We start from the raw sequence: 23,438 nt of genomic DNA, 5'->3' as shown, positions 1-23,438 counted from the left end.
ATACAGTAAGATCTTCAATATCTTTTGAACCCCTGTTCCACTGGCAGCCAGCCCCTTCTGCCACATCATTTCCATAGGTCTCCAAGCATCAGGAATGGTTTTCATAGGCGCAAGTGTCTGTAACAGGACAGGGCAAGTGGAAAGTCCCTTTTCACAAGAAGAAACCCACTTGTGGTTGTAGCAAATTGTTATGTATGCAACATACATTCTTTTCCAAACAGCCTGTATTATCAAATATTATTTTGCATCTGAAACAAAAGATGAATTCTTAACCCTTTATTAAGGGTTAACAGTAAATACCTTTACTCAGAAGAAATATCCTTAAAAGCACCACCCAACTACCTTGGAAGCAACTACCACTGAATTAATTTAAAACTTACTTCTGAGCAAGCATGAATAGGATTTGGCTGCAAAGAGTAAGTGCCTTGTTTTGCCACTAAAATCCTAAGCACCAAAATCCTTGTTGTCTGGATTCCCATCAATTATGAATTAAAATGAATTATTTCAGACAAAATTCAGATTTAGCCCTCAGCACAGATGGAAATTTAAGTAATTTCTATAAAAGTCTTCAGATTTCATTTAAGTGCCAAATTAAAATAAATGCATTCTCTTTGGTTGCGCATTATAAAGTGTACCAGACCTCCATATTTCACTGCTAGCATATACAACACTTACACAATTTCCAAAGTGAAACTGTGAAATTTAGAAAATGAAAATACAAATCATAAAAATTTAGTTATTTTAAGATTAACTTATGGGATGGCCTACAGAGATGCCAGGATGTTTGTGTTATTAGGGGGAGGGAAGCTTTATGAATATCCGTTCCTAATAACACTATTGACACTATTGACTAACCTTTTGCATTTCATTTCTTTCTGACCTTGCTTTTTAATAATCCCTCCCCGTGCATGTATCTACCTTCAGGGTGTCACAAAATTTTGTTATTTTTTTCTGCAACTGACTAACATGGCTAGCCTTCTGGAAATTCTTAGATAATAAAGTTGCTGCTAAAAGAAAAAGGGAAACTAGAGAAAATTCAACAAACATGAGATTGCAAGTGACTCAAGTGACTCAGAAGCCAGGTTTTTTACATACATGAACAGTCAAAATTTAGGACAGCTGTCCTATGCATACATTTCTCATACAGGTAGAAAGAATAACGCTTAAGGTTATTCCATAGCTGGAACAAAGTGGTTATTCTTATACTCTTATCTTACCTGCACTAAATTCCAGGAAAACTCCACATCAGGAAGCCAAATTCCTCAGAAAGTGTGTCCAGTCTGTGGATCCTGAAATCTAGAAATTCTACTTCCTCAAGCCAGTGAAGCTGCAAGAATAATCACTTCAATCCTTGTCAAAGCAGGACTAGAGCATACAAGCTAATGCTAAAGATTAGTACAGCAGATCAAGATAGTGATGTTTGCTATGCTATTTAACCTCTCATTATTGAAGTTGAAAATAGTCTCATAAACAGATTTGCATTATCACTGTCAACTCTCACTGTGTCCATTAGTGGGTGAGGAGATTGGTTATCTTATTTTTTAAGATAACCAGCAATGCCTGATTCATGAGATGTAGGTTACTTTCACAACTAAAAATAGAACACTGTGCCCTTGGATATAAAGGATAACTTGCCTGTCTGCAGCAGAAGTTAGGTGAAGCTAGCCAGGAGAAGCATAAAAGTTAATCACTTCTGCAAAATTAACAACAAAGTGAGGGATACAGGGCAGCCAACCCTCACCCCCACTACTACAACATACAACCTTTTTGATCTTGTAAATTCAAGTGAAAAATCCCAATAAACCAAAAAAAATTCCCTCGAAAATTATTTTCCCCTTTTCCCTTCCTGTTCCTTTTTCCTTATGTGTTGTATCATTTAGGCTGTAGTCAGAGACTGCCTCATTTAATTGATTATATGCGTAATTTTTAAGGAGAGTTTATAGCTGAGCTACAGCATAAAAGAATTTCAAACAAACAAACAAAACAAAACAAAAACCAAGGGAACAAAAACAGTTATGAAAGCAGCAGGTGTGTGAGGTCTGCTGGGTGTACTACACTGGAGAGTGCCACATGTAGTACTATCTGCCTACTGGACAAAAAACATGGATATACACATTCAGAATAAGTGTTTCCTTTAAGGAATCTGAGAGCGACAAAGATTTTGTGGATGAGATTTTCAGGACTGTGATAGTGATAACCCACTCCCAAGGAGATAGCTCATTTACCATCATAGAGAATCACTGTGCATTGGCCCTTCCTGATTTGCCAGGGGTTCAAACAAGGTAACAATTTTTTTGACTTCCATGCTTCCCCACCTCTTCCTTTTCTTAGGAAAACATAGGAAGCTGCCTTATCTAGTCAGACCTATCTAGCCCAGTGTCGTAACCACTGGTCCTCTCCTTTCAAGCATCCCGAAACAAAGGCTTTCTAACTTTCAGGTTTTATTATGTTAAAGCTGATCAGCTAGGCTGGCTTTGCAGTAGAAAAGAAGAACTTTGTAGAAGTCAATGACAAAAGAAACAAGCAAAGTTATAATTCTGGCCATTAGCCAAATGTGGCTTAATGATAAGAAGCAGATTCCAAACTGACTATCTCTCCCTCTTTTAAACTGAAAACAACAAACCATGTCTTCAAAGTAGATGCTCCTGCTTGAGTATCTGATGCTTCTCAACATGTCTGTCCTGTTAACCTGTTGTTGTACCCGCCCCCCCTTAATGATGCTACCACTGTCCCTTCCATGCTATCATGCTCAGTAAACTTTCCCATAGTATTTGAAACTGGTTCTCAGCAATTGCCTGGCTTATCTCTGAGCCCAAGGTAGACCCACTATCTTTGTAAATTCTTATTCCAGCTTGTCCTTTTAGTCAGAATCTGTATCCACAACCCTTGAAGGCTCCTTTATGGGCAGAGTGGACCCATTCCCTGCATACTTCCAGTGCTGTCAAGACTGACTGACAGCATTTCTCCACAGTTTCAGACATGAATTTTTTCCACTCCAGCCCTATAAGGAGATTCAATATGGGATCTTCTGCACACAAAGTATGTCCTCTAACACTGGGTTATGTCCCCTCTAAATGTCAAGGAAATCCTCAACACCCAGCCCATTTTTGTGCAGTCAGATATCTTGATTCTGTTTGGGTCACTGGTACAAAGATGACTTATATGGCTGAAAGCACATTTTGTACCTGGTCTCCCTGATATTCTTTGCCTGATAGAGAGGAACTAGCTTTATTCAGACATGAAATGTAGATCACTCTCTATAATAACTCACCACCCACAATTCAATGGATTCAGTGTCTTAGCTTCCTAGGATGTTCTTACTTTATCAAGGACAGTGCAGAAGAACTACCCAGTCCAAATCTCATTTAAAAGAAAAGAGCCCTTGGAAAAGAAGGCTATCAGGGGCCTCTGTTCATCACCAGTTGGCATCCAGACAACAGACTGAGTAGCAGACCTATAAGTTACAGACATATACTATATTACTATCTAAATTCTGTTCAAGGCATATTCCTATGAATGTTTAGACAGAAAAAGTCCTACAACTCACAGCATGCTACAACTTAATTATTTATACATTTCTGTCTATACTAAGTAGCCTGTGCAAATTTGTTGCAAATCTATGACTCCTTTTCTACTCTTTTTAGGCAGATGCATTTCTTTTTTGGTGATAGGTAAACAGCCACTGTGTTGCCTTCCCAGAGCTTGAGAGGATGTGAAAGCTCTGTCTGTGGTGTCCAATCTGTAACAGCCATTTTCACATGCAAGTCATCACTTGATGGTGCAGCCATGGAGCAACAGACACTTGCATATTTACTCAGACTGTTACTTCAATAAATCAAGCTTAAGTTAAACCTGAGTCTATTACACTTTAACCAGGATCTGTTTGCATGAAAGGAAAAGTGATCACATGACATAGCAACCCCTTTTCTGCTGCCCTAAAGCCATGTGCTTCAAGTATTCATAATAAAACCGCTACCCGCATTCATCAATAGTATCAGTTTCACAGTTTGCTTAGCCTGCCTGATTAAAAAGGTTCTTAGCCCTCATGCACTTTGTATTGTATTCAGCTTCAGTAAGAAAACACTACAATAGAAAAACTGGATGCTGCAGAGCAGGGAGCATTAAGATAACATTTTCTCTGAACTGCTAGCTAAGTTACCAATACAATTTCAGCTTGTCTACAAATTTCCATTATAAGTATTCTCCTTTCAATTGCTTAGTGCTTTACTGGAACCTAAACCCTTCTAAGAAACAGTACTGAATGTTTTCCCTAGTTAGCAATTCAATTATTTTTAGACAGCAAAACAAGAACCTGTTTTTATATTCTAGACAAGCACACACAGAGAGGTTGCTTCTCCACCTGTAGGTATTCAATGCAGCTTATTGAATAAAAAGATGAATGCTAAACAGCCAACACAATAAGAAAAACAAACAAGATTGAAAAACACAGAGCAGCAGAACTAATACTATCAGGGAATCAGAAAAATAATTACTCAAGGGCTCGCCTAGTGACCTTAACAAATAGGCAGGTTCACAAAGCCCTAGAAATAGTGCTCCCTTTGTTCTCTGAAGTCTTCCATTTCCTTTCCCTAATGTTAAAGTTTTGTCCACTTCAGGGCTATTTTCCATGATGATCCAGTAAAATCTGAAAAGAATAATGTAGCAACTAGCATGGTTTCTGCCCACTTCAGCTCAGGATTAGCCCTCCCATGAACTAGGGTGAAGAACCTACATCAGGTGGCAGAGTGGCAGGTGAAGAAAATTTTGCTGCTCCCCAGCCCCACCACCAGGAGGACACAGTTAGGCTGCCCTAATGCCCCCAGTGAGTGCTCTGAATAGCACCAGCAGGTACTTTCCTGCTGTGGCATTTGCCAAAAGAGAGTAGCCAGAAGGGCTCTCTGGACCACCCATATGCCTGCATTTGCCATAGCTGTGTGCACCTCCTTACTTTTGCCATGGTTTCTTGTTTCCATGGAGAGCCATGTGGCCCAACAAAATGTGGAGCTGTGAGAGCCAAGCAAGTTCTCATGAAGGCTCCACAGTTACTTATTTCAGCCACTGGGCTCTCCATAGAGCCAACATAGAGGGGCAGCACAGAGAAGGAGAAAGGATGCAATATGACAACATGTGTTCTTACCCACCTCAGGCAGTAAGAGAGCTTGCAGTGGCACTGCTCTGCTGGGGGCCTAACAGTATGTGTGGGGGAAGGAACACATCATCCCCCTGATCACATGCCTTCCCCTTCAGACATGGTTGAGACTCAATGTATTGCAGCTAAGGCCTGTTTTAAAGATGCAGCAGAATGATGGGTTAAAGTCTCGAGCTGAGCAAGTCTACTCCTTGTGAGGACAAGGTGGCGTAAACCCTACTACTTTGGGTGTCAGGTGTAGGATGCTATTTTGAATCTTCCGTTTTAGGGCAGAAAGCCACTCTGCATTAAAACAAAACACACATTTTTATGCTACTTTACAACTTGCAAGCTGGATTAAAAACACATACAAGGAGCATTCAATATTGCCACTAACTGCATGTAGCCTCAACTGTCATCTCAAAAGAGGAGGAGGAGGAGGAGGAGAGGTGGGAAAAGAGAAAAGAGTGCACACTTTAAAATGTAAACTTTACACAATGTATAGCTTTATCCTGAGCTGTATGGCACTTCCAGACAGAGTGCAAAAAAACACAAAAAAAGCCATGCTCGATTGGACCGATGTTCCATCCAGTCCAACTCTCCATTCACTCAAGTGGCAAACCAGCTCCCCACAGGATCTCTCAGGCAGGATGGATACAAGAATTCCACCTGTCCAAGTTCCTCAGCAGGTATGCCACCTCTGATAATGGACATAGTGCACAGCCAGCAAACAAGGCTAGTTGCCATTGATAGCCTGGAAATGCTCCTAGAACTACCAATGAGAAAGTCCTGCACAGCAATTCCAACCTTTTTTTCATTAATATATTTTCTTCAGTAGAATGGCCAAAAATGCAATAGGAAAACATAGGCAGGCTATGAATGAGAGATAGCACCCTATCTCTGCTAATTCTCATGAATGAAGCAGATCAATAGCAAAATAAGTCTAGGCTAGAACACCTCTTAGATTTCAGAAGTATGAACTCTTTTGACTGATAACAGTTCTATAAGAATTCACTGCACATAGAAAACTAGTTCAACAAGGGAAAGTCTGCAACTATTATTGGAAGGAACATTCCAGCCTGCAGGCCACCTACATTCTTAAACAGAAAGGTCCAAGCATAGATTTACCACTGTTGTCAGAACTAAGCCTTCATTTCACTGTGAACTGGAAGCCTCTCAATCAGTACAGAGAGTAGAACTCCTGCAGTGTAACTGGGAACTAATCAGCTAGTTTAAGGTCACTCCAAAAGCTATTAACCTAATGATCAGCATAAACATACAGAGGCTCCAGTTTAAGAAGCAAATCTTATACTGCCAAAAGCAAGAAAATTAATTGGTCATCAATCATATCTTACAGAATTCATGTTATTGAGAAACAAGTAATAGGACTTATTACAGAGGAATATGGCCTTCTGTTACCCTGTTAATTCCTGGCACAATCTACATGGTTCAAAAGATTATTAGATTAGATGACTAAGATACTACACTACAACCAAGATAGGATTTTCCGTCATGGAAAGTTTTTTTTTAAACTTTCCTCCCACGGTATTGATGTTCCTGCATTCCAGCAGATTCACCAATCTGTAAAACAATCAATATTTTTTGACTCATGTAATCAAAACGACAATAAATGATCATGATCTCTCCATTTTTAGCATTTTCTTAGCAATCATAATACACCTTTAAATCCTTATCAAACGCTCTTTAGACACATAAAAATCTAATTAAACGTTTAAGCTGGACTGAATAAAAAGATCCTCAAAGATCTTTAAAATTTATGTAAGCCCTATCCTGAACTGAACATTTTAAGTCTCTATCCCTCACTTGCAACCTCTATTTTTTAAGATGGGCCCTTATTTGACATGGGGTCAAGCAAGTATTGTTTAAAATGCCTATTTTTGTAATTTAAATTGCACCCTTAGTGGGAGATACTATGATTGGGATTATGGCCTTGTATAATCTCTCTCACTTGCCCTTTCACTCACACCCTGAGGCAGCTACTCCCCCAGGGTTAAAATAATACCAAATTTGATGTGTGTTTGTGCATGATTTATAGTGGGAGTGGGCCACATAGTCCTTCCTAAAGTCCCAGTCATGACCTCCAGCCCCACTCTAACACTGTTGAAGAATAAATATTTAACCTGCCTGATTATTGCATTCATTTAACTTTACATCTACTTTGTCCAACAGGCAGATGGGACCAAGCAGTTGAGATGCTCAAAGAAGAGAATTTGGGCATTATCTCTACAACCTTTCAACTAGCAAGGGATAGGAAAAGGAGGTATAGCAGCCCCTCAATTTTTGTGCCTCAACTTTGAAAAAAACAGTTGAGATTTATGATTAGTGGGTATGTATCTAATTGATTATACATGTGTCCAATTTTTCAGCAATGATTGGCTGGCTCCCAAAGCACAAATCACGCACAAAAAGGTGTAACGATGGAAGTGGAAGCATTGACAGCAGTGGAAGCTGATTATGTAGCCTGAGTCTTTGCACCTTTTGCTGTCCTCATCCCTGAGAAGGCACTTGAGCATGACTGGTGTTAAAGATACCGACCCACCAAAGACGCCTGTCTGATAATTTGCAGCAGTGTCATGTTCCTGGCAGTTCCTACAATTTCGGGTTCTAGGCTTAACATCAGTGCCTTTTCAAAAGTCAAGTATTTTTGTTCTTGTTAATGTTATTTTAATATGAAATGTTGCTGTTAACCAGGATGTGTGTGGAAAACTTGAAATTGCCACAAAGGCTAGCCAGCCAGTCTGCACAACCAATATCAGCTGGAAACAGAAAGAACAGGCTGCTCCTAAACTTAGTCAGTTTGCAAATTTGTACATGTGTCCAAAAAGAGACAGAATGTACATTTGTTCACATTCCCATTCACTGAAGGTAAATGAAAGGGAAATCAATAATATTTAAATCTTGCTTTTGTATCTGTTTTCATGTGCCAGGCACTGGCCACTATCATTACAATATAGGTCTGACTTGATTTGGTAATTTTATGTGATTAGTTGGAACATTGCCTCCTATGATAATTAGCATGCTGCTCACAACATTTCCATTTTAAATAAAACTTCTTTCATTTTTGTAGTTGATATAACCAAAGAACACCTGCCTAAACCATAGACCATCACAGAGGATTTATAATACTGTAGTTGAACAACAAAATAGAAATATGACAGACACGTTTCCCTTGCGGAAACAAAGCAGATAAGAAGCAACCCAAAGAAGAGCTTTTACCCATGTGTGCATGTGCTTGTCATATTTAATGCCCTGCCCATGTGTGTGTGTCACTTCACCTGCAGTGTTACCATGCCTGTAATTAAAGCGGCAGGCAAAGCCAGTGGAGACACCGGTACATGTTGTAAGGGCACTTAAGAAATTATGAGGTACTATTGGAACATTTATGAGGAAGACACTTTATGTCTAGCACACTTCACATCTGCCTATTCTGGGTGGGTTAGCATCATGTCATCACAGACTGGAAAACAAATAGCAGGGAAAATGGAATAAATTAGCAAAGCAATCGAACTGAACTGTATAAACAAGGGAAATTACTTTGGATATTACAACTCTGCTTTCATTCTACTCGCATGTACACAAGGGCCCTTTTTTACATGACAAAGAGATGGCACAAAAAAACCCAACCTTGTAGACATTCATAACAAATCATCTTAAAGTTCCTAGCAGATAGCTATGCATTCCTGATCATTCATACATAAAATATGAGGGAATGCAACACTCTTTGGTTTCCTTATCACCAAAAGTTGCCTACTTTGGTGCAATGTAGGAGATCATTTTTTTTTTCACAAGAGGAAGAACCTTTAGATTACATTCTTGCAACCCCCTCCTAGCAAAGACAAGGAAAAAGGCAGAAACAGAACACTCAGCCCTCTTGGGGATGCAGAACCTCATGTTTCTCTCTCTCTTGACCTACTTTGGGAAACAACAGTAGTGGCATTGACAGGCTGTGATCAAAAAACTGCTTTAGCAAGTGCACAAAAGGATCATGGTGGGGAAATAGGAGTAATAGATACAAAAGAGGACATCTGTGGTTTATAATAGAGCTTGAAGCTTCCAGCTTGAAAACATGTCTATAAATGTAAGCTATTAAGAAAATTACAGACTAACATTCTAAACAGCATGATTTTGATGAAGAACACATTTGGCAGCAAAATTAAAGGATTCAAAAAGCCTCTAAGGAAGCCTAGAATAAAATAAAATAAAAAAGTTAATGACAGGAAAGAGTAAAAACAATTCAGAAAAGTGTTGCATTTACAAATAAAAATTATACATTGAGTACAGCTAAGAATCTGAATTGAATGGCAATGAGCTGAAATTTGGATTGACTTTTTTAAAGGATTGAATTAGTCAGCAGTTCATATAATTGTACTTATGTTAGCACATCTGAAAACTCTCCAATGGGCTGCATTTTTGGGGGGTGGGGCTGAAAAGGATTTTTGCTTGTGCTACAGCCCAAAAGTTGTCAAATGCCACTTCTCAAACTGTGTGTTTCACTGCCAAAATTAATTTACAATGCAGTTTGTAATTACTGAATCTTATGAAATGAGAGAAAATCCATTATTCAAATTGTTGAAAGTTCTGTATCAAAATCATCATATGGCGGATCCCCAGAACTTAATCTGAACCAGGCTGAGCCCCAGAAGCTATTTTAGAACTTGCTCACTGAACAAGCAACACAAGAAATTACCTGGGGCAGTAGTAGGTTTAGGGGAAACAATGAAGCAGCATATGATCTGGGAGGGGCTCCTCAGAATCCATTGCCAAGGCAGACAGATTCTTCCACCTCTTGGGTCACATGATGCAGCCACTTAAGATGGCATATTGACTTGGATTAGCTTTTCCAGTATCACTGTAAAAGCAACCAGTTCTTACACAGTTCCATGTCAGATGCTTTTACTTCTAGGCAGCTGTGAACCATGAAACCTTTTAGTTTAGAAACAAGCCACTGCTCTTTTATCAGTAACTGTAAGTATTTTGTCTGATTCACTTGCCTAACTTATTTCTTGACCCAAAGAATATATTGTGACCCTTATATCATTCTTCTGATCGTAGCTCACCTCTTGAAGCTTAAGATGTGCTCACACACTTTCAGTCTATTTAGTTAATTACCTATCCTGTCTCTAAGAAACTTACATGTGTACATGTTTTTCTCCCACTTTTTTAACATCTCACAAGAATCCTACAAGACTTCCTAGATGGAAAGGCTGGTCCAAATGCTCCATTGAGTTTTATGGTTTAATGGGGATTTTAACTTGGATCTTTCCAGTGCAGCACACCACACCACATCGGACAGCTTACCCCATGTGGAATATCTGCAATGACCTTCACCCATTTGCAATCCTGAGAGTACATTCCAGTAAACTCAATGGGGCTTACTTTGTAGAGATAAAGAGGACTGCAGTTTGGTGAACTGCAGATAGCTTTCTGTCAGAGATTGCAAGCCTCCACTCCCTTCTTCACAGCAAATTACAGTTCTCAAGGTCTTAAGTCTGTAATGTAAACATACCCTTAATATTAACTGGAATAACTGAGGTTAAACAAATATTAACTGATAAATAGATCTAGTGAATTGAATTTACTATAGGCACTGCCCATTTTTTGAGAAAAGTACAATTACATTAATTTTGAAAAATGGACTTCAACAATGTAGCAAATTCATTTTGCTAGCTTAGCTGGCTGATAACAGTAACAACATATTTGCATGATACCGAATAGTTTCTGGAGTGACCTCCATTCAGCACATAGGTTTATATTCCAAACACTTAAAGTTATAAATATGTCATCTCTGGGGTTTAACATATTCTTCATGTGTCAAACCAATAATAAGGCATCCCTTTTATTATGTTTAGTAACCTGTAAATGACCGGAACAATAGATTTAGAAAAGCTAGGAAACCATGCACCATTTTCAGCAGTAGTAAACAGGCATTGAAAGGAAAGTTATTGTTACCATTAAGATCATTGTGACTCACTTGGTTTCATGAACCAGCGTTCCAAAAGCATAATGAAATATGGATAATGTGGGGAGGTTTTCACATTCAAAGCATGCAAACCTCACAGAAGAGAAAACTCCTTTACTTGATGTTTATGGTAAAAATATTAGCTTAGATGCTAAGGTATGTTAACACCAGCAGTTTCCTGTTCCTTCCCCAGTACTGAAGCCCTAAAATCCACTCCAGAGGGACAATGAATCTGAATAATGCCAGATAAAGTTTAAGGAACTGCTGGAGGATGGAGAAATAATCCTCAAATCAGGCAGAGATTCACCTAATTTGCAGAAATTGTCCCCTCCCCATATCCCATTCTACACTGTTCAGGAAGGTCAACCCTCCAGACAGGTATGGGAAGGAGGGAATGGGATACTTTCCTTCTGTGAGCTTCCTTAAAGGTACAACCCTATTCATGTTTAGAAAGAAAATAGCCCTAAAACTCCTATGCTGGTTGGAGCATGCTGGGAACTGTAGAAGTCTTTCCTGTCTAAACACGCACAGGACTGTACTCTAAGTCAATTTATCTTCCGATCTGAAACATTGATTGACACTGTCTTCACTATAGTGAGAAGATGTAATGAGGCTTCAGTAGTGAATAACATTTGACACACTATAATTGATCATGGGTTGCTGTAGTGCAATTCTTTTATACCCACTTACTTGGGATTGAGCTCCAATGAACTCACAGGGACTTACTTCTGAGTATACATATATGACTGAACTGCATATGTGTACACACCCTGTATGACAATTTTAAAAAACACACAATTCTGATCTATCTACAGCAGAATATAGTACCTGTGGGAATTTTAGATATTGTTCTTTTAGTACCATTTATGTATAGGTTGCTATGAATGCTGTAAAGCATAAGACAATCATTTATGGACCTTAGCACAGCCAGAAAAAACCCACTGGCACATGATTTACAATATGCTGCATTAACTACAATATGTGTTAAACAGGACCTGTCATTGTTTCTCCTTCTCTGCATAAAAACACCACTATAGCAAGAAGAAATACTATCACATATCTAACTATTGCTTCTAATAGTGCCAGTGACACTTTTTTTTTAGAAAAGCCATGCTAGATTAGACCAGATCTAGTCCAGTATTCTATATACACGGTATCAACCAGCTGCTCACAGGATCAATCACTTGAGTGGGATGGGTGCAAGGCCTTCACCTGCCCAAGCTGCTCACCACCTGTTGCGTAGGCATGTATGTAGGCATGCCACCACTGTTGAAGCAGGTAGCACATAACCAGTAATGCTGCTAGCAAGGAACCTGTCCAATCCCTTCCAAAAACCTGTAGCCTTCTAGATTTGTGTCCATCACTACTTCCTGTGGCAGTGCATTCCATAATACTTTCTCTCATCCCTAATCAGCTTCATCCATTTCAGTACCTCCATTTCTTCCCCATCTATTTGGGGAACCAAATCAATTTGGTTTAAAAAATATTGCAGTATAAAGACCAAAGTGATAAAAACAGCAATATAATAAAATTACTAAGATCAAGTAGCACTAAAAACCGTTCCTAAACTTCACCTGATGCAAAAAAAAAATCATAACTGCCAAGTAAGTCTCTAGGGAGGGCATTCTACAGATGGGGGCCCATTGCTAAAAAGGCCCCATCTCTTGTAGCCACATGCCTCATCTAATTCGGTTGTGGCATCTGAGCATCTAACCATGTCTACCTTGGTCAATGATCTTAGGTAGATATGGTTGGATATAAGAGCAGACACTCTTTCAGGTAGCCTCAAGTTATTCAAGTCTGAAAAGATTAATTCCAGTACTTTGAATTGGCTAGGGAAATAGATGGGCAGCCACTATAAATAGCAAATACTGGCATAAATGCATGTGTATTCCAATTTATAGCTCAGTCACCCTGTTTTAGACTAACCAGTGTTTCAGGACTGTTTCCAGAGATAGTCCCAGGTATAACATATAGCAACATTCAAAATCAGTAGTTAGAAGAATGTAATCAAATGTGAGTGCTTGAAGCAATAGGACGGTGTATAAATGCATGTAATAAATAATTAAATAAAAAATAGTTACAGGGCTACCTCTGTCTGACCAGGTAGGGCATTAATTGGTGCTCTAAAGAACTTCATTTCACTTCATCAGTGCAAGTTTCATGAGCAGTAAAGTTTGTTCTGAGCAGATAACAAAACCAAATGTGGTCAAAGGTGAGTTACTTAGCCTGTCAGTTAGGCTGACACTTTTATTACCATATATGGAAGCAAGTTAGTGTTTAGATTGGTCACCAAGAATGCCATAGTACCCAAATGACAGAGATATTTCAACCAGAAGGATACACAACTTGAGGCCTTCCAGTTATAACTCCAGAACCCCTCACTATCACTGAGGCTCATGAAGAATGGTACTCCAAAATAACCAGATTGACTACCTGGCTCACATCCTTCCTTGCTTATCGTCCAAGCAGGATACTCAACACTGACCATCATCTCCCATTGATCTGTATTGTACCATGGGGCACAAAAAGCATTAGTTAGGCAATGTTCTTGGAAGGATTACTCCTTTCCTTCCTGATGGCAACTTCTGAATCCCCTTGTCTTGCATTTACCATTTTGACTGAGTTTAGAGAAAATAATATATCTCTAAAATGCCAGCAATACAACATCTTAAGTTTCAGAGCCATGCAGTAATTAGTTAGAATCTTTGTTCTTTTCATGATGGTATAGTCTGTTAGCATGGAAATAATCAATTTGTTTAGTTTCACCCTAAAGCTATTATTTTTTACCACCAAAATTCAGAACAGATAAATGAGCAGAACAGAACAGGCTAGGTGGATATAGAGAAAAGTTAAATGGAGAATTAATTTGTCTTGAGTTATGCTTGTATATAGGGACTGCAGGTGGCACAGTGGTTTAAACCACTGTGCTGCTGGGCTGTTTGATCAAAAGGTTGCCGGTTCGAATCTGCACAACGGGGTAAGTTCCCATTGCTCTGCCCAGCTCCTGCCAACCCTGCAGTTCGAAAGCATGCAAATACAAGTAGATAAAAAGGTACCACTTCGGTGGGCAGGTAACAGCGTTCCGTGCACTATGGTGTTTATGGTCATGCTGGCCACATGACCACGGAGACTGTCTGTGGACAAACGCTGGCTCCCTCGGCTAGGAAACGGAGATGAGCACCGCCCCCTAGAGTCAGGCATGACTGGACTTAATGTCAAGGGGAAACCTTTACCTTATGCTTGTATATGTGAAACCATGAGTTAAATGCCTCTCTAGTGCCTTGTTTTGTGCCTTATTTCTTTAATATTGACCCAAATTGTAAGCAAACAAGCCATAGCATAGTTTTGCCCTCTGGTTGATCTAAGCATTTTCTTGATTTTGCCTTTTTTCAGACCAACAAACTGTATAGCCATACAAGGCATTCTAAGAAGTCAATCTATATGACATTCCTGAAAAGCTAAAGTCCAGTCCTAAAGGAAACAAGAACAGGCAGTTCAGTGAGGTAAGTTCAGTTTCACTCTCATATTAGAAAAGGAATCAAGCTACTTGTGCTCATATTATGCATTGAATTTTCTGGGGATGGGAAAATCAAGAAAAAGATGACCAATTAAACTCCATTCCATTCAACAGTTAGGTAACACCGCACAATTTGTGTTCAACTTTCTTTTCTTTTTTTTAACTCAGCATCTAAAATGACTCTCCAACTTTACTAATGTAAAGACTAGCATGTTTCCCTTTTCTTCTGTTCTCTGTCTAACCATGAACCTGTACAAGAGCCAGATCTGATTTACAGCCAGCCTTTATGCTTCCAGAAATGGGGGCCAGCTATTGCTTCTTTGTCCCAGAATACTAGATGCCATCTGATACCAGCAGCACCTACCAATGACTAATTCATTCAGACTTCAATCTCCATTTTGAGAGTAGGTCTAATTTGCAGATCTCATAGCTATAACATTAGGCCTATTTGGGACTTTTCTGGTCTTTCCCCATGCCTTGTTATTACCACCTAGACTGAAAAAAAGTTCTGGAGAACACATGTTGGTTTGTCCTAATAAGGGTATTGCTCAACTGTGCATTTTAGATTTATTAAAGCCCCAATACTAATAGTTAAGTTTTGGGGTTTAGGATTCATTATTAAACTAATGGGCCATGGATGAATTAGCACTTTGCTTCCCGATTCAGACAAAACTCAGTCTGTGGGAAGGATGTCTTCAGAAATAATTGATATTTTCTCTTCCATCCCTACCACCTTCTGTACCTGGCTAGGAGCATCTATTTTTGACTTTTAAGAGCCAGTGGCATTAATTCTCACAATGTGAAATCTGGTAACATTCAGAAAGTTACCTTGATAGATTTTACAAACTTATGTAAGAATTGAAGTTCTGCAGAAAGTAACAGGGATATTTGAGAATTTCCACTACGCCCTTCTATGGGTTCACTCCAGTCCATAGCACTGCATTAATTTTTCATTAACTTCCATTCCTATCCAATACAAGAAGCTTCAAGGAAATCCTGAGGTTAAATATTGCTAATTTCCTCACCAAGAATCACACACAGAAGAAAAATAATTGAAAAGCAAACAAACTGTTGTGTCTGAAAGCCTGGAACATGTCCCAGTTCTTTCATCTCAGATACACTTTTGATCTTTGAAAGGATAAGTCAAAAAAAGAATTATGCTTGCATTCACTGGTGTATGCATATTTCTTGGAAGGAGAAGGTCTAGGTGTGGCTGGTTATGAATAAAAATCAAACATATCCATCTTACACCATTGAGAAACTGGGCCATGAACTTGCTGTCTTTGGATGCAAACCTAAGGACACTTACTAGAGATGTTCCCATTGAACTCCTTGGGACTTCTGATAAACACATTTATTTTGTTTTCAGTGAAGCATTAGAAACGGTTCCAGCACAGGGAAAATTGGCATTAGAATCAGCATATGTGCAAAGATGTGTATTTCTGCCCTGCCTACAGTAATGAGCACTGCCAGCAAATGAATCAAAACATTAAAAAAAATAGAATAAACATACAAAAAATATATATTGCCTATAATTTCCCTTCAGGAATTAAGAATTTGGTGTTACACCTGTTTTTACCCGCCCCACATAATATACCTACTTATTGGGAATAAATGGTGAAATAATAAAAATATTTTCCTTTTTATAATAATCTGCCTGTGTAAGACCCAAATAGCATTCCACTGCGCTTGAATAGTAATAATTCATAATAGAAAATGCAACTATGTTGCATACGTTATTGGCTCCTTGAAAATATGCCTTTGTTGCTTAAGAAACGAAAAGGGGACTTGCTTTGTACTTCAGAAGACTTCCAGACTTTCACTAACATTTCCTGGAAAATAGGCAGGTTTGTTTACGCCCGAAGCCTCACTTGCGCCAGTCCAAAACCTTAAATTAAAAGCCACTAAACTGACAACAAAACGCACAAAAGTTTTAAGACGTCTAAAAATAAACCTCGCGTCTTTACGGAAGAACCCAGGTTAAAAAAATTGGTGATGCCACGCTCCCTTCGCCCTTGAAGAAAAAAGGTACCTGTAAAGCACCCAGGGTCTGGATGGCTCCCTTCACCTGCCGCGACCGCTCCGATTAATTGCTGGGACTAGCAGCGGGGTTCGGCTGCAGCTCCGGTGCCAGGCAAGGCTCCAGTACGAGGCTGCACAGTACAGGACAACCTGCTGCCGGCCGGCAGTCGCAGCGGCAATGTTGACTGGCAGCTGTAGACGTCAATCGTGTGGCGATCCCGGAGCGGGGAGGCGGGCTCAGGACAGAACAACGCTTTCTGCGGACGAGTCTGTCGGGGGGCGGGGGGGCGGTGAATCTGCGGTTTGTCATGATGGGATTAAACTCCAGCAATTCTCTGCGGGAAAGGAAAGGAGTTTCTCTGGAGTTCCTATCTGGAGGCTTTGGCAGGCCGTTTTGTGCAGGTTTCACTTCTGCCACTGAAATCAATGGGACGTCTTTACGAGCTTTACAGTACAATGCCACTCCTATGTATGTTTACTTAGAATTAGGCCTCACTGTTGTTAATAGATCTTATTCAAGGGTGTGTTTATGGTTGCACGCTATGCTATAATTTCTTCATGGGCCTGAGAGTAAGTAGTAAATTCAGTGGGATTTGGAATAGGGTTCTACTGCACAATTTTGGATGGATTCCATCAATGTTGTTAGCTTTATGACACTTGTTGAGGGAGAGGTCCACTAAAGAAATCAATCTTGGTGTCAGTACCTGTATGATTCTTTTTTGTTATATGTATAGTAGTTACACAATTACTTACACCAGCCTTCCCCAACATGGTGCACTTGAGACCAGCTGGAACACAACCTCATCCTCCAGAGACATGAGCACTTACTTCCCATTTGAAAAATAAAAGGTACTCTTGACTTAGATCATATTTCACCACTCAACAGATTTTGAAGATATGTTTGCTACTTTCTCATATACATCTACTTTTGTAATTTAATTGTGTCGTGTGTAATGTTACTGCATCACACTTCTATCATGCCTTTTTTAAGGAACAGAAGGTAGCTTACATAACTCCATTTTATCGTCACAACAACCCTATGGAATAGGTTAGGTTTGTCATGTAGTGGCCCAAATTTACTCAGTGAACTTCATGGCTGAGTGGGGATTAGAGCTCAGATCATCCCAGGCCCCCTGGGAATAACCCCCACTCTACTGGTTTTCTACCATGTACATTTTCCTGAGACATGGGCAAGGACATTCGCTGCTCTTCTTCAGGCAGGCAAATGTCTTGTGCCAGCCTTAGCTTCCACACAAACTGAGCTGCCTTTTTCTTTTTTTAAGTGTGTGTGTGTATATAGAATGCTTTATGTACCCAGGTTAATGTGTAGGATATGTGCATGTGATGCAATAATGCTGGGGATGCAAGGGTGCATGAATGCAAGCCATTTATGTGCAAATACACTGGCTGGGACAAACACTTTACTCTTATGCAGTTCAAAATATCCCCAACATTGAGAATATTATATACTAAAAGTGAGTTAAACATTATCAGTATAAAAGGCACCTGGACTGATATGCTAGCTTGCCAATGAACTGAGAACATTGCATTTATGTAACAAACTGTGCTCAACTAGAGTTTTGAAATAATATAAGTTAAATAATATAATACTCAATCCTAATGAAGTTATCCTATACTCACTTCAGAGTAAGTCTCATTTAACTCAATGGGACTTCTGAATAGGTATTTATAGGATGTCTTATTCTCAGGTAAACATGCTTTGGGAGAGGCAGTTTTATATCGCCTGTTCTCACCCATGATCCCAATACAGTGGCAGTCCGTATAAAGATAGAGAGGGCAAACACTCAAATCATCATGTACGCTTATGTACATGGGAGGAAACTATCCGAGCTTAATACGTTCTAGTCATGATAGGTTCAAATTCCAATGATTACAGCTTGATTAATCACGGAGGAGGAGGCTATCAGTAGCAACTAGCCTTGGTGGCTGTGCACCACCTCCATTATCAGAGGTGGTATACCTGCATACACCTATTGCTGAAGAGCCTGGGCAGGTGGAACTCTTGTACCCATCCTGCTTGATGGCTCCTTTGGTCAGCTGGTTTGCCACCATGTAAACAGAATGCTAGACTGGATAAACTAGTGGTCTGATCCAGCATGGATTTTCTTATTTTCTTATATTAGAGTGTTGATGTAGTAGGACTTTATCCAAAAGACTGTAGTATATGGACTAGAAGTATTGCTTGTGCTTGTCAACAAAGCACCCAGAATAGCATTCTCCCATCAGACACTTTTATGGTTGTAAAACTTACTAGTTTTCTACTTACCATGCTCATTAATTGCAAGTTCTCTTCCTGCCAGTAAGGCAAGCAGAGGTACTACAATCATGATAATTTTTTGAAAAGCACCTCTCTGATTCCATGCTCCACAAATCCTTCTCCAGTTCTCTGAACAATCCAGTTGTAAGGCATTCATTTATTCCAACCCACCCCTAAAAAAGCCTTATAGAAGCAGAATATTTTAGCTGGATCAGGTTAAAAGATTATGTGGAGTTGCCTCTCAAGACTGTTCAAGAAGCTACAGTTTCTGCAAAATTAATAACTAAGACCAAGGCTAACCTGCTCACACTGGCTGCCTCTGTGGTGTGAAGCCCCATTAAATGTGCTTGTTCAAATCTGTAAAGCCCTACATGGATTGCCTCAGAGCTACAGCTATTGGGTAATTTAGAAATGAAAATACTAATACAGCCATTTTATTTGGGTTGTAATGCACAAATCCAGCAAGGCCAGGCATGATATGATAGCATATGACATCAACATAGTATCTAATGTTAGTCTTAATTAGGGTAGCCTTACTGAAATGAATGGGATTTTAATTAGACCAACATTGGACTGTTTCTAGGCTCATAAAAGGTTTGGACCTCAGGCCCATTGGTTTCAAATCTATATATGTTGATTTGTATCTATATATGCATATATATCCAGGATTTATTTAAATTTCTCAGGAGACAAAGCCTGCCAATTAATTTCTCATGCAAATAATCTGAAATAAATTATTCAATTAATAAGCACCGTGCTCCAGATCATTCCAGTCCACCAGCAAAAGGTTTCCTCTTAATTTGATTAACATGCAGGGGGAAATTGGGGGGGGCAATGTGGGGGCTGCAGCAGAGCAGAAGGAAAGTTTTCCCTCCCTTCTTTGCTAGCTGCAATCCTCGTTGAGTATCACCTCCCTCATGACAATTCAACTAAGGAAATTTCTGTAGGCATCAATGGGGACTCAGAGCCGCTGGGGAACAGATTTGGGACCCTGGGGAAGTGTTCCAGGGCTCATACCCCATGGGCCCAGACCGTGGCAACGCTCCTCCCCGTGACAGCTAATTTGTTGTGCCAGTGTCCCGCTGAACAAGCTGGGCACCAAGAGACAAACGAAGGACCTACAAATGAAATCCTTCAGGCTGGGCTGTGTGCCAGCTTTATGTACAGGGGTCCTACGAGCCAGGTCTGTTTCACCAGGTGTGGTGTCCTCTGGAAACAGTTTTGAATACCAGAGCTCGGCTCTGGAACACGAAATCATCGAGCAGGTGGTTCTTCGCGGCACTGCACCTCGCGGTCGGGCCGCTTAATGATTACTAGCTTTCCGCACGCGGTGCTGGGTCAGGCCCTTCGAGAGCAGAGGGCGTGATTGCCTGGAAGGCTTTGACACGCGCTGCATACTAATTGCTTGCTGTTGAATGGGCCCAGCAACATTTATTTTCTTCCTTTGGCATTCTGAATGCTGACATTTCTAAAGGCGACTAGAAAAGAAAAGCTTTTATTTCGCTTTCTTGTGATGCAGACAAAGGCTGCCAGTAAGGCTGCAATCCGTTCTATAGACACGGTCGGTAAGGTTGCAGTCCTATTATACCTACTTACCTGGGAGTAAGCCCCATGTTAGGGCTTAATTCCGTGTAGACGTGCGCAGACTTTCAGCCCTACTGACGTGGTACGTTAGTCGTGTCTTGCAGCAGTTTTGGACTACAACGCCTATCAGTCTCATCCAGCATAGCGAATAGTTGTAGTACAAAATATCTGGAGGGGGGCAGACACACAATGCGCAATGCAATGCAATGTATAAATGTCTACTCAGAAGGAGCAGTAATGCACTCAATGTAATGTGGGTTACATTGGGACCTCTAGGCAAGTATGCACAAAATTGCCGTCTAAAAAATAAGGAACGCGTGTGAGTATAGACACTACCTCGTGTAAAAACGCATAAGCGCAGGCTATTAGCTAAGGACGCAACCCTGTACTTGTTCAGATACAATAAAGTCTTACAACTCCATCTTCCTTGCTAGTTGGAGAGATGCTGATGCTGATAGAATTATTCTCTGATCACGCGTAGGACTGTGCCCTACATGCTATAATTATTTTGGCATCTGGCTTCAATATTCTCCCCTGTCCAGCCTTTCCCAACTTCATAGGAAGCTATTAATATAACCACCAGTCTCTGATATTGTGTTTTGACCAGCAATGCGGCAATAAGTAATACGAACTTAGATTCGTATTACTTGCGCTGCTGCTGCTAGGAACGAAGAAAAGTTAACGCGTTTGTAGGAAGTTTGGCGTCAGTCAGCCACCATCCGAGATCTGCCATTCATGCTTGCTGAGAGAAGGAGGCGGTAATGATGTGAAGTCGAAAGGGAGCTGGCGGGAGAGGAGGCGGGAAGGGTATAGAAAGTGAGAATGGCAGACCAGGGGTTGGAGATGGCTTCGATGATTCCAGCTCTCAGGGAACTAAGCAGGTAGGTCTGCGGACGAAATACCGGGAGTAGGAAATATTTCTTTTTGCCGCTTGCCTGCAAGGCTCTTCCTGGATTCTCTTCTTTCCCTGCGGATGATTTTTTTTCTTTACTGATTGCACTTATATTCCGCTGTTTTCCCAAAGAGTTCGAGGTTACATGCTTGGTTCTCGATTCTTCTCCATTTATCCTGACAGCAGACCTGCGAGATAGGCTAGATTGAGAGATGATCGAAGGGAGGTTCATGGCTAAAAGAGTGTAGCGGTCTTGAACAGATTTTACATCCTGCACTAAGCTACAGTTCCCAAGATGGGACCAGAGAGGGATAGGAAGTATGTCAGTTAAACTAAGAACGAACAAATATCAAGTTGGAGACAGAGCTCTGACCTCAAAACTGTGAATTAGCATACTTATCCTGCATCACCTTCCCCCGTCCCGCTGGGGTGGAAAGATTCATGCTGGCTGCAACTTCAAGGTCGGAAGAGGGAAAGGTGTAGTGTGGTGGTTAAGAGTGCAGGAGTGGGATTCAGGAGATCTGGGTTCTAGTCGCCACTCAGCCATGGATCTAACTGGGTGACTCTAGGCCAGTCCCAGTCTCAATCTAACCTACTTCACAGGTCTGTTGTTATGAAGATAAGATTGACAGGAGGAGGAGAATTATGTAAGCTGCCCTGAGTTCCTTGGAAGGACGAAAGGCAAAATAAAAATATAAAAGAAGGGTAAATGGGGTGTTCTGAGGGCAGAGAGGGGAAAAACTTAAGACTGGGGCCTCCAGGATATGTTTCCTGATGTCATTCCAGTCTCTTTCAGTCCATCTGAATGTCCTCAGCTAGATGGGCAAAAGTGGTCATCTAGCTAAAATACAGAGCAGAACATGCAGGCAGAGATTACTTTTGTGGCTCTTCCTGCACTATACTGGATGTTCATATACTTTCAGAGATTTGGACACACTGAGGGTGCAATCTGCAGGACTTTACCTTAATCTATATGTGAAGTCAAAATCAAATCATGCACAATATAACATGAGTTGTTTTGGACTTCCACTCCAGTTGCCCCAGTCAGCATGGTTAATGGTCAGCATTCCTGGGAACCGTAGCCCCAAATATTTGGAAGTACCAGGTTGTGGAAGGTTAACCATAGGTTTCAGTATGATAATACTTTTTTTTCAGGGATGAAGTTGTAGAATTAGCTGGTAGGTCAAGAGATTTTACTTGGAAGATTCATTCATGAATGGCCTGAGTCTTTTATCATGACACTGAGTCCATAGCAGGGGGTTGAGAAAGTAAGGTGTCTTTTTTTGTTTGTTGGTTTAGTTGCAACATATTAAAGTGGAAATACAAATACAACTGTTTAAATAAATCTCATTCTAGTGCTAGTCCAGAGGAATACAGCACTGTGGTACAGAAGCCAAGACAAATACTCTGCCAGTTCATTGATCGAATCTTAGTGGACGTAGATGTTGGTGAGTAAAACAAGGCTCTAATTACTAAGGGGCCAGACAAGTTAACAGCATCTGTGACTTCAGTGACATGTTGTCCATGGGGGACTTAAATAAATTTTAATTTATTTAGGATATAATCCTATGCATGTTTAGACAGAAACACCATAGTACAGCTCCCAACATTCCCTAGTCATCTCTGCTGGCTGGGGAATGCTGGGAGTTTTAAGACATTTTCCTCTCTAAATATGCAGCATGGGGTTGTGTGTAGTGTTAATCATACTTTCCTGGAAAATGGGAATTATGGCTAATTAAATCTCATTCATTTCAGTAGATTTGCTCTAGTCAAGACAAACAATGAATGCAGCCTCATGATTGTAATACAGTTTCTACACACTTTTTACTAAAAATGAAGCCCCACAGTGTGTTCAGTGATGCTTATTCCTTGCATAGTAGTGTTTAGGACTCAGTCTCAGTTAATAAATGGGTTGCTCTTGCTTTGATACTCTGGTCTTTCAGCAACCATTTCCTGTGTTCAGACAACTCTGGAAACTATAGTTTTTATGAAATATAAGCTTAAAATTTCCTTCACATGTGGAGGTCCATTGTG

At 40.2% G+C, this 23,438-nt stretch overlaps 3 protein-coding genes across 7 annotated transcripts in view; 2 read left to right on the top strand and 1 right to left on the bottom strand.

Moving 5' to 3' along the window:
• PCOLCE2 (procollagen C-endopeptidase enhancer 2) overlaps positions 1-8,932 on the top strand; it is a 102,073-nt gene extending 93,141 nt beyond the window's left edge. For all 4 annotated transcript variants that reach the window (XR_006414980.1, XR_006414978.1, XR_006414977.1 and 1 more), the window contains 2 exons: positions 7,319-7,409; positions 7,516-8,932. The gene's annotated coding sequence lies outside the window, so the exon portion shown is untranslated. The remainder of the gene's footprint in view (positions 1-7,318; positions 7,410-7,515) is intronic.
• PLS1 (plastin 1) overlaps positions 1-16,767 on the bottom strand; it is a 55,032-nt gene extending 38,265 nt beyond the window's left edge. The window contains exon 1 of the mRNA XM_044432794.1: positions 16,661-16,767. The gene's annotated coding sequence lies outside the window, so the exon portion shown is untranslated. The remainder of the gene's footprint in view (positions 1-16,660) is intronic.
• Positions 16,768-21,266: 4,499 nt separating this feature from the next.
• ATR (ATR serine/threonine kinase) overlaps positions 21,267-23,438 on the top strand; it is a 64,813-nt gene continuing 62,641 nt past the window's right edge. For both annotated transcript variants that reach the window (XM_044432786.1, XM_044432785.1), the window contains exons 1-2: positions 21,267-21,393; positions 22,761-22,852. In XM_044432786.1, the coding sequence (XP_044288721.1) occupies positions 21,335-21,393; positions 22,761-22,852 (151 nt within the window). In that variant the 5' untranslated portion in view covers positions 21,267-21,334. The remainder of the gene's footprint in view (positions 21,394-22,760; positions 22,853-23,438) is intronic.

The sequence above is a fragment of the Varanus komodoensis genome, unplaced genomic scaffold (genome assembly GCF_004798865.1).
Source record: "Varanus komodoensis strain SLA01 unplaced genomic scaffold, ASM479886v1 scaffold25, whole genome shotgun sequence".
NCBI lineage: Eukaryota > Metazoa > Chordata > Lepidosauria > Squamata > Varanidae > Varanus > Varanus komodoensis.
The sequence above is the reverse complement of the archived record's forward strand: the minus strand, read 5'-3'. Positions and strand labels throughout refer to the sequence as shown.